The 15,727-nt window shown below is 31.5% G+C and overlaps 2 protein-coding genes across 2 annotated transcripts; one reads left to right on the forward strand and one right to left on the reverse strand.

Annotated features, from left to right (window-relative positions):
• Positions 1-5,694: 5,694 nt before the first annotated feature.
• Positions 5,695-6,149, reverse strand: OCT59_014979 (uncharacterized protein; the record flags this gene model as incomplete). Its single annotated transcript, XM_066139686.1, has 2 exons — positions 5,695-5,798; positions 5,882-6,149. 2 exons carry the CDS (start codon positions 6,147-6,149, stop codon positions 5,695-5,697), a joined length of 372 nt encoding a protein of 123 aa, XP_066002539.1.
• A 7,775-nt stretch (positions 6,150-13,924) lies between these two features.
• Positions 13,925-14,937, forward strand: OCT59_014980 (uncharacterized protein; the record flags this gene model as incomplete). Its single annotated transcript, XM_066139687.1, has 8 exons — positions 13,925-14,033; positions 14,105-14,146; positions 14,224-14,265; positions 14,346-14,387; positions 14,468-14,509; positions 14,590-14,631; positions 14,712-14,753; positions 14,834-14,937. The coding sequence occupies 8 exons, from the start codon at positions 13,925-13,927 to the stop codon at positions 14,935-14,937; spliced, it is 465 nt and encodes a 154-aa protein (XP_066002540.1).
• Positions 14,938-15,727: the final 790 nt, after the last annotated feature.

A 15,727-nucleotide genomic window follows, 5' to 3' on the forward strand; every position in this document is an offset into this window, starting at 1 on the left:
GCTTGCCTCTCACCATGTTCTCCAAGGCGGTAATTTTGCAGGTTTACCTGGAGGGTCCTGCCGTGATCCTATTATTACTCTGGAATCCATCATCCATGATTCGGTAGTTACTAAACAACCCTTATGGATTCTTTCTCAAGACATTTCAAAAGCATTTGATTCTGTGGATTTATCTATGTTGCGTTTTGCTCTTCAACGTTTACGTTTGCCTCAAAATGCAATTCAATTCTTACTCTCTTTATTTATGTCACGTTCTAATCGTGTCATTACTGCACATGGCCCTACTCCACCATATAGAGTTAGAATTGGAATAGACCAAGGTGAAGTTATCTCTCCGCTTTTATGGGTTATTTATTTAGACCCTTTACTTACAACTCTCAGAAATGAGAAGAAATACCCTTATCGTTTGGTCTCTCCATTGGCTCCCTATACTGTTTCATCAAATTCTTGTTCTCCAGATGTTTTAGAAATTAATAATTTGGTGTTCATGGATGATTCTACTTTACTCTCTTCTTCTAAAGAAGGAATGGAACATATGTTGTCTATTACTGAAGAATTTTATTGTTTAAACAATACCTTAGCCAATCATAACAAATATGTTTTAGCCACTAATGCAGTCGCTGCTTCTCGAGATTTGTCTCCTATAGCCTTTAATTTGTCGATTTCATCGCTCAACTCCACGCCCAACATTATTGTTACTCCTATCCCTATGTCCTCATCTTTCCGGTTTTTAGGAGTTTGGTTTAATATTAACGGCTCTAGGAACTTTATCCGACAACAACTTAAACGAGAATGTAATTCTTTCTCTGCAATTCTTCGCCCTGCGAAACTAACTGTTCAACAAGTGGTGTATCTTTATAATACTGTTTTGATTCTGAAATTGGACTATTGAATGCAAGTTACACATTTATCTGAGGCTGAATGCTCCACTATTACCTCTTCAGTTCATGCCTTAGTTAAACATAAAGCCAAATTATCACGCTCTGTTCCTAATGTGGTATTATATTTAACACATGCTTTGGGTTTAATCAATTTATTTTCATTTCAACAACAAAGTCATTTTACTAATTTATTTTTGTTAGCAAATTCTTCTTCTGTTTTTATGAAATCATTATTTAATTATAGGTTGCGATTTATTCAATTTTATTGTTTAATTCCTATTTCTCTCTTGATGGTTTTGGATTGGACTTGTTGGTCTTCTCTTATAATTTTTAAACAAAATTATATCGCTAATACTCTAGCTTCATTGCTCTCAACTCCCTTTCGCTTGTCACGCGCTAATCTATCATCTGTGCTTAATTTAACCTACCCCAATGGCCATACTCCTATTTATCAATGTCTTTCTTTAGATGTATTTAAAGCCAATTTAACAAGACTTCGAAAACGTGGCCTTTTCTACCTTTCGCAACTTTTGACACCTCAAGGAACACATTTGCTCTCTTGGTCTATCATATATGCTAATTCTGTTCAAAAGCGTGGTAATGCCCACCTTTCCATGTGGTACAAAAATCTCTCTACTAATGTCACGATTCCAGATAAACCTGGTTTATTAAGAGATCGATTCCTGACTGAACAACAACCTGTGAGCCTGATTGCAAAAGAACTTGCTCCTTGCATTCCTCCTTCTGGTTATAAGAAGAATTGGATTGTTACGCTGAATGATAATGGCCTTCCCTTATTCGGCAAACAGATTCAGATCCAACCCAAACGCTCCACTTGTACTATTGTATATTGGACTTCAGATTGTTTATCTCGTCTGAGCGATTTAATTACTCTACGACCTTGTCCTGGCTGCAACTTAAATATAAACAAATCTTCCTATTCAAAGAAATCAGTTGCTTCTGGTTCTGTTTCCTGCTCTTATTCGGCCTCTCTTCGTCAGTCATGGATCTTACCTATAAAGAAATCATCCATTTTGAATCACACATCCAGCTTGACTGCTACGGTGTCGTGAGCGGAAATTATGGACTTTGTTACCGCATCTTGTAATCCGTTAGGTTGCTCGATGCTTGCTGTTGATATTCCCCATACCTCCTTTGATATTATTGATGAGGCTTTGCCTACTCCACATTTACTTACGGCTGGCGATATTGCTGCTTCCTCATCGGTCGTGCTTTCTCTAGACTCTCAATATACCTTTTACACTGATGGTTCTCTTATCAATTTAGAAACGTATGATGTTTCTATGGGATGGGGCTGGGTTCAAATTGTCAAGGATTCTGGCTTTCTCAACTCTATTGCCACTTATAATAAGCGGGGTATTATTTGTGATTGGCCTTCCTCTTCTCGAGCCGAAGCTGCTGCTATTTATGCAGCTTTATCAGCTTCTCCTGCCAATTCTGTAGTTCACATTTATACAGATTCACAGTCTTCCATCGAGGGTTTGAAACATTGTTTCTTATCTGATTATTCAGATTCTCATCTTTATTATAAGACTACCAATTTTGAACTTTGGGCCATCATCCAACAACTGATTGTGGATAAACAACTTTCAGTTTTACCTTTCAAGGTTAAAGCTCATTCTAATTTTTATTGGAATGACTTCGCTGACTCTCTTGCCAATACTGCCCATACATCTGACAATGCTATTCTTATCTCCCGCCTCGATCTTGCCACGGTTCATGATTATATTATGACTTATGATGACGTAGTCTGTGAATCCAACCCAAGACATCTGTTTAAACAATATCATCAGATGTTGTATATGAAAGATCTTTTAGCCCTTTCTCATTTCTGTTTCATTTCTCTTTTAACAGATCCATCCCGATACGTGGTTGATTGGACTCTTACTTGGCATACGTTAATGTTCCAACCCAAATTTGATAATTCCTTCACTAAGGAAAATGTCTCTAGACATCATACGTTGAAATTTCAACTTTTTCTGGAAGACTTACCTACTTTGGAATCACTGAAAAGGACACGACCTGATTTATACGTAGAGATTCTAACCTGTCGTTCTTGTGAAGACCACTTAGAAGATTTTATGCACTTATTTTTATGTAAAAAGCACCGCGTTAAATTACATCAAATTTTAACGTCATATCTTCACCATCTTACCCAAAAAATTAAAGAAGCGGGTGATAATTACTCTTCTTCAATTAATAGAGTTACTTCCCTCCCTTGCTGGACTTTTTCGTCTAACAACTGGTCTTCCTATAGTCTTGTCCGTGGCTGTTTGCCTACCGCCTTTCTGGAAGTTTTTGAAAACTTAGGTATTCCTCACCTCACTGCTATGAATGTGGTCGCCGCCATACATAACAATTTTATCAACAAATTCTGTAAACGAATTTGGAATCCACGTTCGTATGATAAAGGATTATGGGAACATACGATGAACATTTCTTCAAAACTTAAACAATCTTCAAGGCCTAAAGGTTTGCCCAAATCTTCTTATTTACCTTACTCGTTTTTACCACCTCCGACCCATATTGATTCACGTGACTCCGGAACCGATTGGTTAAAAAATTCAATGCAATATGGATTATCTTGGTTTAATCACATTTCGGGTTTTATGGGTCGTCTAACGGTGCTACTTAATAACCGCTTTTGCAGGATGGAGTGTCAATTTTAATAGTGGGCGCGTCATTCGTTATTTTGTTAGCATAGTTGCTTCTACTTTGGTTGGAATATATCAAGGGGGAGATCTAGGAAGTGTTAGTATTAGCGAATTTTCTTTTGAACTTTCTTTTAATTTTAATTTCTTTCTAGGAGACTATATAGCTTTGTTTTTAGTTAGTTTTTATTTTATTTTCTTTTTCTTATATGTAATTTTGTAAAGTTTGATAAATAATTAATAAAGATAAAGACTACTATGCCATGTTTGCCCAAAAGTGTGACTTATGACCTGTTTTGGAGATATCCAGGGTCTTTTTGAAACTCACAGTAATAATGTATTAAATTTCTCAATTACTCTCTCGACGTATATCACACATAGTGACCATGACATTATTACGGTAACCATAGACACCTCTGACCTCATACGAAATAATAGGAAAAACACAGTATATGATAAATTACCCACTGGTAATGCCCACACCAGAGTCATATATGACTGCGATAACATCGAAAAAGTGACCTGGGAAAACTTCCAATTCAATATAAAAGATCAGATAGACTCACTTGACCAAGATATCATTGAAGAAAAAGCCAATTTTACAAAATACTCTCAGGAAGACATAGACACAGGTCGAAATGCTAAAAATCGGCAAAAAAAATGGCGTGAAAAGCAGTGGCTATTCTTGGCTATTCTTAGCTATTGTTAGCTATTCTTGGCTGTTTTTGGCTATTTGCGAATTAACCTATACTATTTGTAAATAGTTTATATAAATTTGCGAATAGTTTATGCAATTCTAGCCATTTTTTTTGCCTGTTTTTGGTCATTTGACGTGTGAGATAGATATTGGGACTAACTTAACGGTATAATAGTAAATGCAGTGGATAAAGAACTACCCAGGAAAGTTCTCAGACTACACAATTTCTTTAAGCGTTATAACAAGAAAAAGTTGAGTTCAGAACGACATATAAACAAATTACTTAGTTTATTACATAACTATTACCATGCAACCGACAGATGATAACTAATGAGGATATCAAATCTAGATAATGGACCAGAAAAATTACCAAATATAATCTAGATTATGTTACTTTAACTGAGGATAATAATAAGTGTAATATAGCCACGTACGACATTTTCTTAGAGGATTGGTTTAACGCACTTAAAACAAAAGTGAATTGCCGCCTAAGAGCTGATTACAAAAAACATAAAGCCTCAGACACAGGTCGAATGAAAAAAAATTGGATTTTGACCCTTTTAAAATAGCTTTGCCGATATTAGCATAAACATGCCAATTTTCGCGTATTTATGTATAGATGTGCCCATTTATGCCAATTTTTAATAAAATCCGATACATCAGTCAGAAATACCAATTTTTAATGGCCGATCTTTGTTAATATTAAATTCAGATATTGTATTATTATATAGTATTGCTCGCTTTTCATATCGGAGGTCTGATGTACAAATCGGAATTTGCTCCTTTAAATATAGCCATGCCAATTTCAGTATAGCTTTCGATGAAATCCGATACATCAGTCGGAAATACCAATTTTTAATAGCCGATCTTTGTTAATATTAAATTCAGATGTTGTATTATTATATAGTATTGTTTGCTTTTCATATCGGAGGTTTGATGTACAAATCGGAATTTGCTCCTTTAAATATAGCCATGCCAATTTCAGTATAGCTTTCGATGAAATCCAATAATTCAGTCAGAAATACTAATTTTTAATGACCGATCTATGTTAAATAAAACTAATATTAAATTCGGATGTTGTATTATTATATAGTATTATCCGCTTTTCATATCGCAGGTCTGATGTATAAATCAGAATTTGCTCCTTTAAATATAACCATGCCGGTTACAGCATATCTTTGTCGATTTAAAGTATAATACTGTCACGGTAATACTGCAGACTTAATAATTTTAATATATATATATATATACTAATGTACCGACTTCATAACAATGAAATTCGGATAGAGAAGAAAAAAAAGAAGCATTGAAAAATAAGTGAATTAAACCTTCACGATATACTTAAAGATAATAAACTTAGGACCTTAGGTGGAAAATTAGTTAAGTGCTTCTTAACTTAACAAATAGAAATATACTTATACCATAAAAGAAAAAGAGAACATAATTATTTAAAAAAAAAATTATTTTGATTTTTTTTTTTATTATTATTATTATTAGGTAAGTTGGAGCGTAATAAGTTTCTCAGATTTTTTAGAGCTTGATTTTCTGCTTAAATTAATAAAAGATATGTTAATAAAATAATATGAAATAATAGGACAAAGATATTTTTAAGTAATAAGGAAGATACTTACATCGTAATTTGCGTATTTGCCGGTGAAGAGTAGAAATTGATTCTACTTCATGATTCTCCAGCTCCTCAACCCTATCTTCTGCGTCCCAGAGTGCATTAATAGTCCTTTGGTGAGCATTTTGGAGCTTTTGTAGTGCATTAGTAATCCTTCGATGAGCATTTTGGAGCTCTTGTATCTTGGTTTGCGAAGCATCTAATGCAAGGCATATTCCCAGACCTCTGTTATAACAATCGACTTTCACTGAGCAATAAAAAAAAATACATAACATATATATAAAAATAATAGGTGGTTAGCAAAAGCTAAGTGAATAAGTCGATAGTCCATGGAAGCATTCTTCAGGATTGTTCCATTTAAGAACCGAGACTGCCTGGAGGTACAAGACCTCATCTTCAGGTGACCCATCTAAGAACCGGACAGCTCTGAGAGTATAAAACTCCGTCTACAAGCGACTCCATTAGAGAAATACAACCATGAACCTTGTGTACGATACCCACTTTTCAAAAATTTTACGGTCATCATACGCTTCGCTTTGAGCGTCTTAAAACGCTCCTTAGATTTTTTCTGCGAGGTTGTGGAACGGCGAGAACAGGACCCAGAAATATATATATAGGGGTAGGGTACAGGAATGCGTCACCATCATAGTAACAATATACGAGGTAAAGTTTGAATTTGCGTATTATTTGAGACTTTTTTGGCCATAGTCTGATCATCAGATTGCATATTTTTGGCCAAATTTATTATATGTAAAATATTCCATTTGCGTATTTTTAGCCTAAATTTGGAAAATTATATATTATATATATAAAATTGAACACGTTGTGAATAAAAATTAACCTGTTGATCAGCAATCTATGATATATCAGAGATATATCTTGCATTATTGTTTGAAAAAAAAAATTTTTTTTCTTTGTCTTTTTGTTATCTGCTTATCTTAAATATGCCAAGTTGGAAATATAGCTTCGAAAGACTTTCAAAACATGAATATGTTGCTTGTGTTATACATCCTAAAAAAGTAGTGTGTATTTGTGGAAAAAAAATAAAATTAAATCGAAAATGGGAAGAAGATTATCTTAACCGTCATGTTCAACGTTCTGGATGTAAAGCAGATAAAGGACAAAAAACACTTTATAACTGGTTTAAACCAATAGAAAAAACCGAAGAAGAAGAAGAATATGATTCTGATGTATATGATGATATGGATGATGATGATTTAATCCGAATTGATGAAATAGATGATAACGATCAAAATCAAGAATTTTTAGATAATATTAATATTGAAGAAACAAGTGATACAAGGAATGCTAAAAAAAGGAAGTTAATTTGTATTGGCCTTCAATCTGAAGAAATATTAAAATACATTAAGCGAACTCCTGCACAATTTGGAGGTAGTCGTCGTGTTGAAGTTGTTGCACGCGAACTTTTTCCTCATTTGTTTTCACAGAAATTCAGCAGAAAAAAAATGGATCATAAACAAAAAAGGAAATTAAATCGACAACTTTTTGCAGAATCCATATGGAAGATTGATCGATTAAGTATGTATTTATCAAGTATTTTATCAAGTATTTTAGTTTTTTTTTTAGTTATTGATTTTTTTAATAATCTTTTAAAGGTAATTCTGTTCGTGCAAAAACTTGTACTGGAATTGCTGAAGAAGTGAATGTATGTATCGAATGTTCTTCAATTCGATATAACAAAAATTTGAGCAATAAAATTGCTCGTCCTTTACCATTGCCTGTTAATGTCAAATTTACCCCAAAACATTACTGGGAATATAACCCCTTAAAAAAAATTCTACAAAATTTTGATCTCTGTGACATTTGGAACAATCTTAACAATGAATCTGAAATTCAAGCAGAAAATCCGTGGATCACTCTGGCTGATAAAGCACTAAAAGGTGCTTTTAAAGACGTACCAGTATTCACTGGTCTTTGCGAAGTGATGGGTAATGCTATTGAAAGAAAAATGAAAAATCAAAGTAAAAGAAATATGAAATATAGTGACGAATTTACAAACTTTTTAGTCATATTAGGAGGGTTTAGTTCAAGGGCTCTAGATTTATTTCGTCAAAATTTAGAAGGCAGAACAATTCAATCAATTCGGTATAATTAATTAAATTTATAAATATATATTTATTTAAATTTGGTTTTTTATTTTATTTTACTTTAATTTTATAGGCAGTTAAGAAGAAACGATGAGGATTGTTTGACTAGGACCCCGGATATCTCCAAAACAGGTCATAAGTCACACTTTCGGCAGATTGGCCCATTTTTCGAAATAAAAACAAAAAATCGTTTTTTGTAAATATCTCGGCATCCAGTGGTCCAATTTTGATGAACATTTTTTTAAATTGTAGAGCTAAATGAGGGCTACAAAATAAAAAAAGTTCATTAAAATTGAATTACTGGATGCTGAGATATTTACAAAAAACGATTTTTTGAGTTTCAGCAAAAAGGGGTGTTTTTGGCCAAAAGTCCATTATGACCTTTATATTAGATATTCGGGGTCCTGTTTGACTAATCCAGATTGTTGTTATGAGAATGTTGCTAGATTTAAAAGATTAATTGATTCAGTTCAATATAATGGTCCAGTAGTAGCTATGACTGATAATACAAAGCTAAAATCTCGTCTTCGATATTCACCAACTCTTGGATGTATTGTTGGTTCAGTACTTTCAAAAGAAGAGACAACAATCAACGTGTATTCAGATATACCAAATATTATTAATAAAATTAAAAGTGAAAAAGCTATTGCTAAAGATGTTCGTGTTTACATACTACAGGTAATATTTCATTATTAATTTAAATTATTGCTTGTTATAATTATATTTGGATATTAAATTTCACATTTTTAATTAATAGATTCCATTACCAAAATTTCCACCTGTTGTAATTGCATTAATACCAAATAAAGGAAATGATAATTCAAAAACTATTAGCCAATTACACAAAAAACTTATTCAAGAAATCGCACCTCAACTTGGAATTCATATTTTATCTATTGGTTCTGATGGTGCTATTACTGAATTTCAAGCACAACAATCAATAATTGATATTCAGACTTCTAAAAGACTTTTTATACGTGAACCATCCTTAAACATTCATTTTTCCTGTCCCGTTTTTGATAACGTTGGTCCAATAGTTCGAGTCCAAGATCCAAAGCATGCAAAAAAGACAGCCAGAAATGCAATAATTTCTGGAGCTCGGCTTTTAACTTTTGGAACATCATCTGTTCGATACGATCATTTTCTTACCCTAATTAATCAGCATGATTCAATTATGTACAAAAACGATGTAATTAAGTTAGATAAACAAGATGATGCCGCCGCCTATCGATCTTTTTGTTCTGCAAACTTTAAGCAATGTCTTACACATGAATTTCGAGTAAAAGAAGGGATGGAAGGCTTTGCAGTATATATATTTGTTATGGGTAAATAATACAAATATTTTCAAAAAATTGGAATTAATAATTTATATTAATAATTAATCATGTAAATTAATATATTGACATTTTTTTTAAATAGGAGAACTTATTGATAGCTATTTAAATCGTAATATTTCACCAGTTGAAAGAATACGAATGGCATTAACAAGTTATTTTTTTCTTCACTTATGGCGTTTTCATATTGAAACTCTTCATCAAAAATATTCCAACTATGTATCTATCAGGCAAAATTTTCTATCTGACCAAAGTTTTGCTATTTTTACTTCTCTTTGTGAATCAATGGTATTACTTGTAAAAGCTCACCGAGATTACTATCCTCAAATGCCTTTTCTTCATTGGTTACATAAATCTGAATCATGTGAACACTTCTTTGGTGTGGCAAGACAGATTAATTCAGATTTTGATTTTTCTGAACTTATTCAGATGTTGCCTAAGATTTCACAATATACAAAGGCCTTACGAAATAAAAAGTTAAGTTTTAATAAGGAAAGATCAGTACGTGAAGGTATGAAATTACTAACAAAAATATAATTTGTTAATAATAATAATTAAAATATTATTTATTATCTAGGGTATCTTTTTGACTATACCTCTGATGAATTGGACAAACTATCCATAGATAAACTCCGCTTATGGCCTGATGATGAGCAAATACTGAAAATTATTCAACATTCACGCTGTCTTGCACGGGACCTTGCAGAATATGTTGGCATAATACAACCATCTGATATTTCTATTGAAATATTTGTTCCGCAAATCTTTGTTGAATCACATGAAGTTGATGTTTCAAGCTCTAGTATTGAAAAGCAATCTAATGAATCCAACAATGAAAATATTGATAATGAAGAGTACGATTTATCATCTGCTATTGGTGAAGCTTCTTCAGAAATGAGACGAATTATTATTGAAACTGGTAATGAGGAACAAGATTCTAATAATAATTTTATTAAAGGTCATTCTCAGTTAAATGAAATTAGCACAGGTCGAAGGGGCACCATTGTCCAAAATTCAAAAAATGCAAATTCCCCATTTTCCTGGAAAATGGTGGGAAATTGTGAAAAATGCTGCATTACGCTGAGCAATTTTTTGGAATAGCATTGTTACAACATTGTCCGATTTAGCAAATCTTATAAAATTTTGGGAAAATGCTACATTATATCTCAAATGTAACATTTTTGTAACATTTCGTAACATTGTTATAACATTGTCATTAAAATCAAATTTTGCTTTTTTTTTGTTAAATGTTCCAATTTTCTTGCAAATGGTGCATTTTTATGAAAATTTCACATTTTACCTCAAATGTAATAACATTTAATAAAATTGTTATAACATTGTCAATTAAAATCAAATTTTGCTTTTTTTTTGTCAAATGTTCCAATTTTCTTGCAAATGGTGCATTTTTATGAAAATGCCACATTTTATCTTCAATGTGATATCATTGTAACAACATTTCATAAAATTGTTATAACATTGTCAATTAAATTCAAATTTTGTCAAATATTCCGATTTTCTTGCAAATGGTGTATTTTTTTATGAAAATTCTATATTTTCTGTCAAATGTTGCATATTTTCAGCAAATTTTACGTTTTTTTGGTCAAAATGTTTCATTTTCGTCAGAATGTTAAGATTTTACATTTTTTTTTGAAAATGCTCAGTAATATAGCATTACACTGGAAAATGTAGCATTTCACCAAATTACACTAAAAAGCATCGCAATTATCTCATTTTTTGGAAAATTCCACATTACATTAAATTATACTAAAAAATGTAGCACTATACTAGATTATGCAGCATTGCACTAAAAAATACCACAATTACACTAGACAATGTAGCATTATACTAAAAAGTACCACAATTATCATATTTTTTAGAAAATTTCGTGTTATGCTGGAAAATGTAACATTATGCTAGAAAATTCAGAATTGCACTAAAAAATACCACAATTGCACTAGACAATGTAGCATTACACTAAAAAGTACCACAATTATCATTTTTTTTTTAAAAAATTTCGCGTTATACTGGAAAATGTAACATTATGCTAGAAAATGCGGAATTGCACTAAAAAACGCGGAATTACACTAAAAAACACAAAAAAATACTACAATTACATTGGATAACATAGCATTACACTTAATTACATTAAAAATTGATGATAATTTTTATTTATTTAATTACGTACATTATTAAATTTATAATATTTATATTTTAGAAATAATTTATTTATCGCACGTGCGATGCAAATTTTTATGTTTATCATTGCCATTTTAAGGGGGGTGGCGATGTATAAGCAGGTTGATCAACATAAATAATTTACAAAAAAGGAAAGTGGCGATGCATCGCACGTGCGATGAATAAATTTACTCTATATTTTAAACGCATTATTTAACATTAAACACATTGTTAATATAACACGATGTGTTGTGATGTAATTTAATACTAAACCTTACTACTGAAGACTCCCTCTTTTTGTCACTATAAACAGGCGGAGGGAGCAGCAATGGCTCTCCCCCTATAGGTACTTTATGACCTCTACCTGTTTACAGAGGAGGGGCTTTTCGTAAAGTATTAGTTAATAGATATATATATATGTATATATAAGCATATATATACATCTATTTAAAATTATTAAAATAAAAAAAAAAATTCTGGGGCGGGGGAAAGCTCCTATTTATATAAAATTATATATCACGTGCGTCACGTGATATTACTTAATAATTACCGCAGCTTCAGCTGCGGTATAACGAAAAAAAAAATTAAGCTTTTTTTAGCAAAAGCTTAATTTTTTTTTCTCACGTCCTCTTTCTTCTTCTCTTTCCCCTTTCCCTTTCGTTCCCTTTCCTTCCCTTTCGTTCTCCCCCTCCCTTTCGTTCCATTTCCCCCTTTCCCTTCTCCTCCTCCCTTTTCGTTTCATTTCCCTTTTCTCCCCTCCATTTTCCCTTTCCCTTTCGTTCTCTTCCTCCCTTTTCGTTTCATTTCCCTTCCCTTCGCCCTTTTCCCCTCTCTTTCTCTCCCCTTTCCCTTTCCCTTCCCGGAAAATTCCAACGAAATGGTAAATTTTGAAGCGTTCGCTTCGAAACTTTTAATATATTTTTTTTAATTTCTTTTAGGAAACGTTTCTAACGCTTTCTATACTCTCTTTTTTTTTAGATCTCGATATTCGATTTCAGAAATTTAGAAAATTAAGGGTAAGTTTCGAAGCGAGTTCGCTTCGAAACAGTGTTTTTTTTTTAATTTCTTTAGGAAACGTATCTAACGTTTCTTATTTTTTTTTGTGTAGGTCCTTCGGCATGCTTCTTTGGGATTCGAAATGGTAAGTTTCGAAGCATATGCTTCGAAACTTTTTGAAAATTTTTAATTTCTTTAGGAAACTTTTCTAACGTTTCCTTTCTTTCTTTTTTTGTGTAGGTCTTTTGGTATTCGACTTCGGGAAGCAAGGAACCGAAAGGGTAAGTTTTGAAGCGTTTCGCTTCGAAACTTTTTTAAAAAAAATTATTTTTTTTTAATTTTTTGTAAGGAAACGTTTCTAACGTTTCCTATTTTTTTTTTGTAGAGATTTTTCGATATTCGACTTTGGAAGGCGAATCGGTGAGTTTCGAAGCGTGTTGTTGTACGCTTCGAAACTTTTAAGAAAAAAATTTTTTTCTTTTTTTTGTAAGGAAACGTTTCTAAGTTTCCTTTTTCTTTTTGTAGGAACGCCGGACGTTTGGATGATGAGTTCGAAACGAACCGGTGAGTTTCGCAACATTGTGTTGCGAAACTTTATTTTTATTTATTTCTTTTTAAGAAACATTAACTAACGTTTCTTTATTTTACTTTTTGTAGGTTCCGGACGTTAGGATGATGGTAAGTTTCGCAATGTTACATTGCGAAACTTAATTTTTATTTTTTTTATTATAAGAAATGTTTATATTAACGTTTCTTTTTTACTTTTTGTAGGTTCCGGACGTTAGAATGATGGAAACGAACCGGTAAGTTTCGCAATGTTACATTGCGATACTTAATTTTTTATTTTTTTTTTATTAAAAGAACGTTAACTAACGTTTCTTTCCTTCTTTTTGTAGGTTCTGGACGTTTGGATGAAACGACCCGGTGAGTTTCGCAACGAATCATTGCGAAACTTAATTTATTGTTTTTTTTTAAAGAAACGATATTAAACGTTTCTTTCCTTTACTTTTTGTAGGAACGCCGGAACGAATTCACGAACTGGACTTTGGGTGGAAGGTAATAAAGGGAATTTTGTTTTTGTTTATATTTTTTTCTTTATTTCTTAATGAAACGTTAACTAACGTTTCAATTTTTTTTATAGATCACCTTAACATCCACTTCTGCCAAATTGGAACTAAAATGGTTAAGAAGTTCAAAAAGAAAGTGCTTGGCAAAGGTGAATGAATTGAAGAACCCATCCAAGTAATTGGAGGAGACAAAGGAAACTCCGGGCATTTGGTGGGGTGTTCTTTTATTATATAACGAAACATTATTTAAGTTTCGTTTATTTTTTGTTTTTTTATAGGTTAAAGGAATGAAAGGGAAAGGTGAGAATGAAAGGAAAGAGAAAGATGAGAACGAAAGGGAAAGGTGAAAAACGAAAGGGGAATGTGAAAAATGAAAGGGGAAGGTGAAAAATGTAAAGGAAAAGAGAAAACGAAAGAGAAGACGAAAGGGAAGGGTGAGAACGAAAGGGAAAGGGAAAACGAAAGGGAATATTTCGAAGGTATACTTCGAAATTTTTTTATTTTATTTTTCAACGAAGTGTTTATTAACGCTTCATTTTTTTTTTTTTAGGTTCGGCGGCCATTGGACAGACCAGAATTCAATATTTCGAAGGTATACTTCGAAATATTTTTTATTTTTATTTTTTTCAACGAAACGGTTATTAATGTTTCGTTTTTTTTCTTTTTTAGGTTCAGCAGCTCATTGGACGTATGGAATTCAACATTTCGAAGGTATGTAACTTCGAAATGTTTCTTTAATTTAATTTTTTTCACGAAACATAAATTAATGTTTCGTTTTTTTTCTTTTTTAGGTTCAGCGGCTTATTGGACGTATGGAATTCAACATTTCGAAGGTATATAACTTCGAAATGTTTTTTTAATTTAATTTTTTTCATGAAACATAAATTAATGTTTCGTTTTTTTTCTTTTTTAGGTTCAGCGGCTTATTGGACGTATGGAATTCAACATTTCGAAGGTATATAACTTCAAAATGTTTCTTTAATTTAATTTTTTTCATGAAACATAAATTAATGTTTCATTTTTTTTCTTTTTTAGGTTCAGCGGCTTATTGGACGTATGGAATTCAACATTTCGAAGGTATATAACTTCGAAATGTTTCTTTAATTTAATTTTTTTCATGAAACATAAATTAATGTTTCGTTTTTTTTCTTTTTTAGGTTCAGCGGCTTATTGGACGTATGGAATTCAACATTTCGAAGGTATATAACTTCGAAATGTTTCTTTAATTTATTTTTTTTTACGAAACGTATATTAATGTTTCGTTTTTTTTCTTTTTTAGGTTTTCTATTTTGGCACTGGTGCAGATTATCCATAGATTATCGGATATCTGATAAATATAGATTATCGTTAAATAATAATAATTGTGCATTTATTAATAAATAAAATTATAATAGATTATAAATCAGTGTTTTAAATTGTCATGGCGTTTACACTAAATTGTTTAAAATTATTACTAAATTTCGCTCAATTGTCCGAAAATTTCACTCAATTATCTGAAATTATTGCAAAATTTCACTAAATTATCTTCGAAAATGTTGCATTTATATCGTTTACACTCAATTGTCCAAAATCGGTAAAACATTTTCACTCAATTGTCTGAAATTATCCTAAATTTCACTAAATTATTCAAAAATCTAGCTAATATTTACCAAAAAAATGCAAAATTCACCACAATTTTCCACAATTTGTATTACGTTTGCACAACATTGCTGAAAAATTCACCTAAATTTTCAACAATTTACATAATATTACTAAAAATACATTACAATTTACCACTATTTGCATTACGTTTGCATAACATTACTAAAAATTTAACTAAATTTACCACAATTTGCACTTCGTTTGCATAGCATTACTAAAAATTTAACTAAATTCACCACAATTTACATTACGTTTACATATAATTACTAAAAATTTAACTAAATTACCCACAATTTGCACTTCGTTTGCATAGCATTACTAAAAATTTAACTAAATTCACCACAATTTACATTACGTTTACATATAATTACTAAAAATTTAACTAAATTCACCACAATTTGCACTTTGTTTACATAACATTACTAAAAATTTAACTAAATTTACCACAATTTGCACTTCGTTTGCATAAAATTACTAAAAATTTGCCTAAAATTCACCACAATTTACATTACGTTTGCATAAAATTACTAAA

This window comes from Rhizophagus irregularis, chromosome 23, assembly GCF_026210795.1.
Source record: "Rhizophagus irregularis chromosome 23, complete sequence".
NCBI lineage: Eukaryota > Fungi > Glomeromycota > Glomeromycetes > Glomerales > Glomeraceae > Rhizophagus > Rhizophagus irregularis.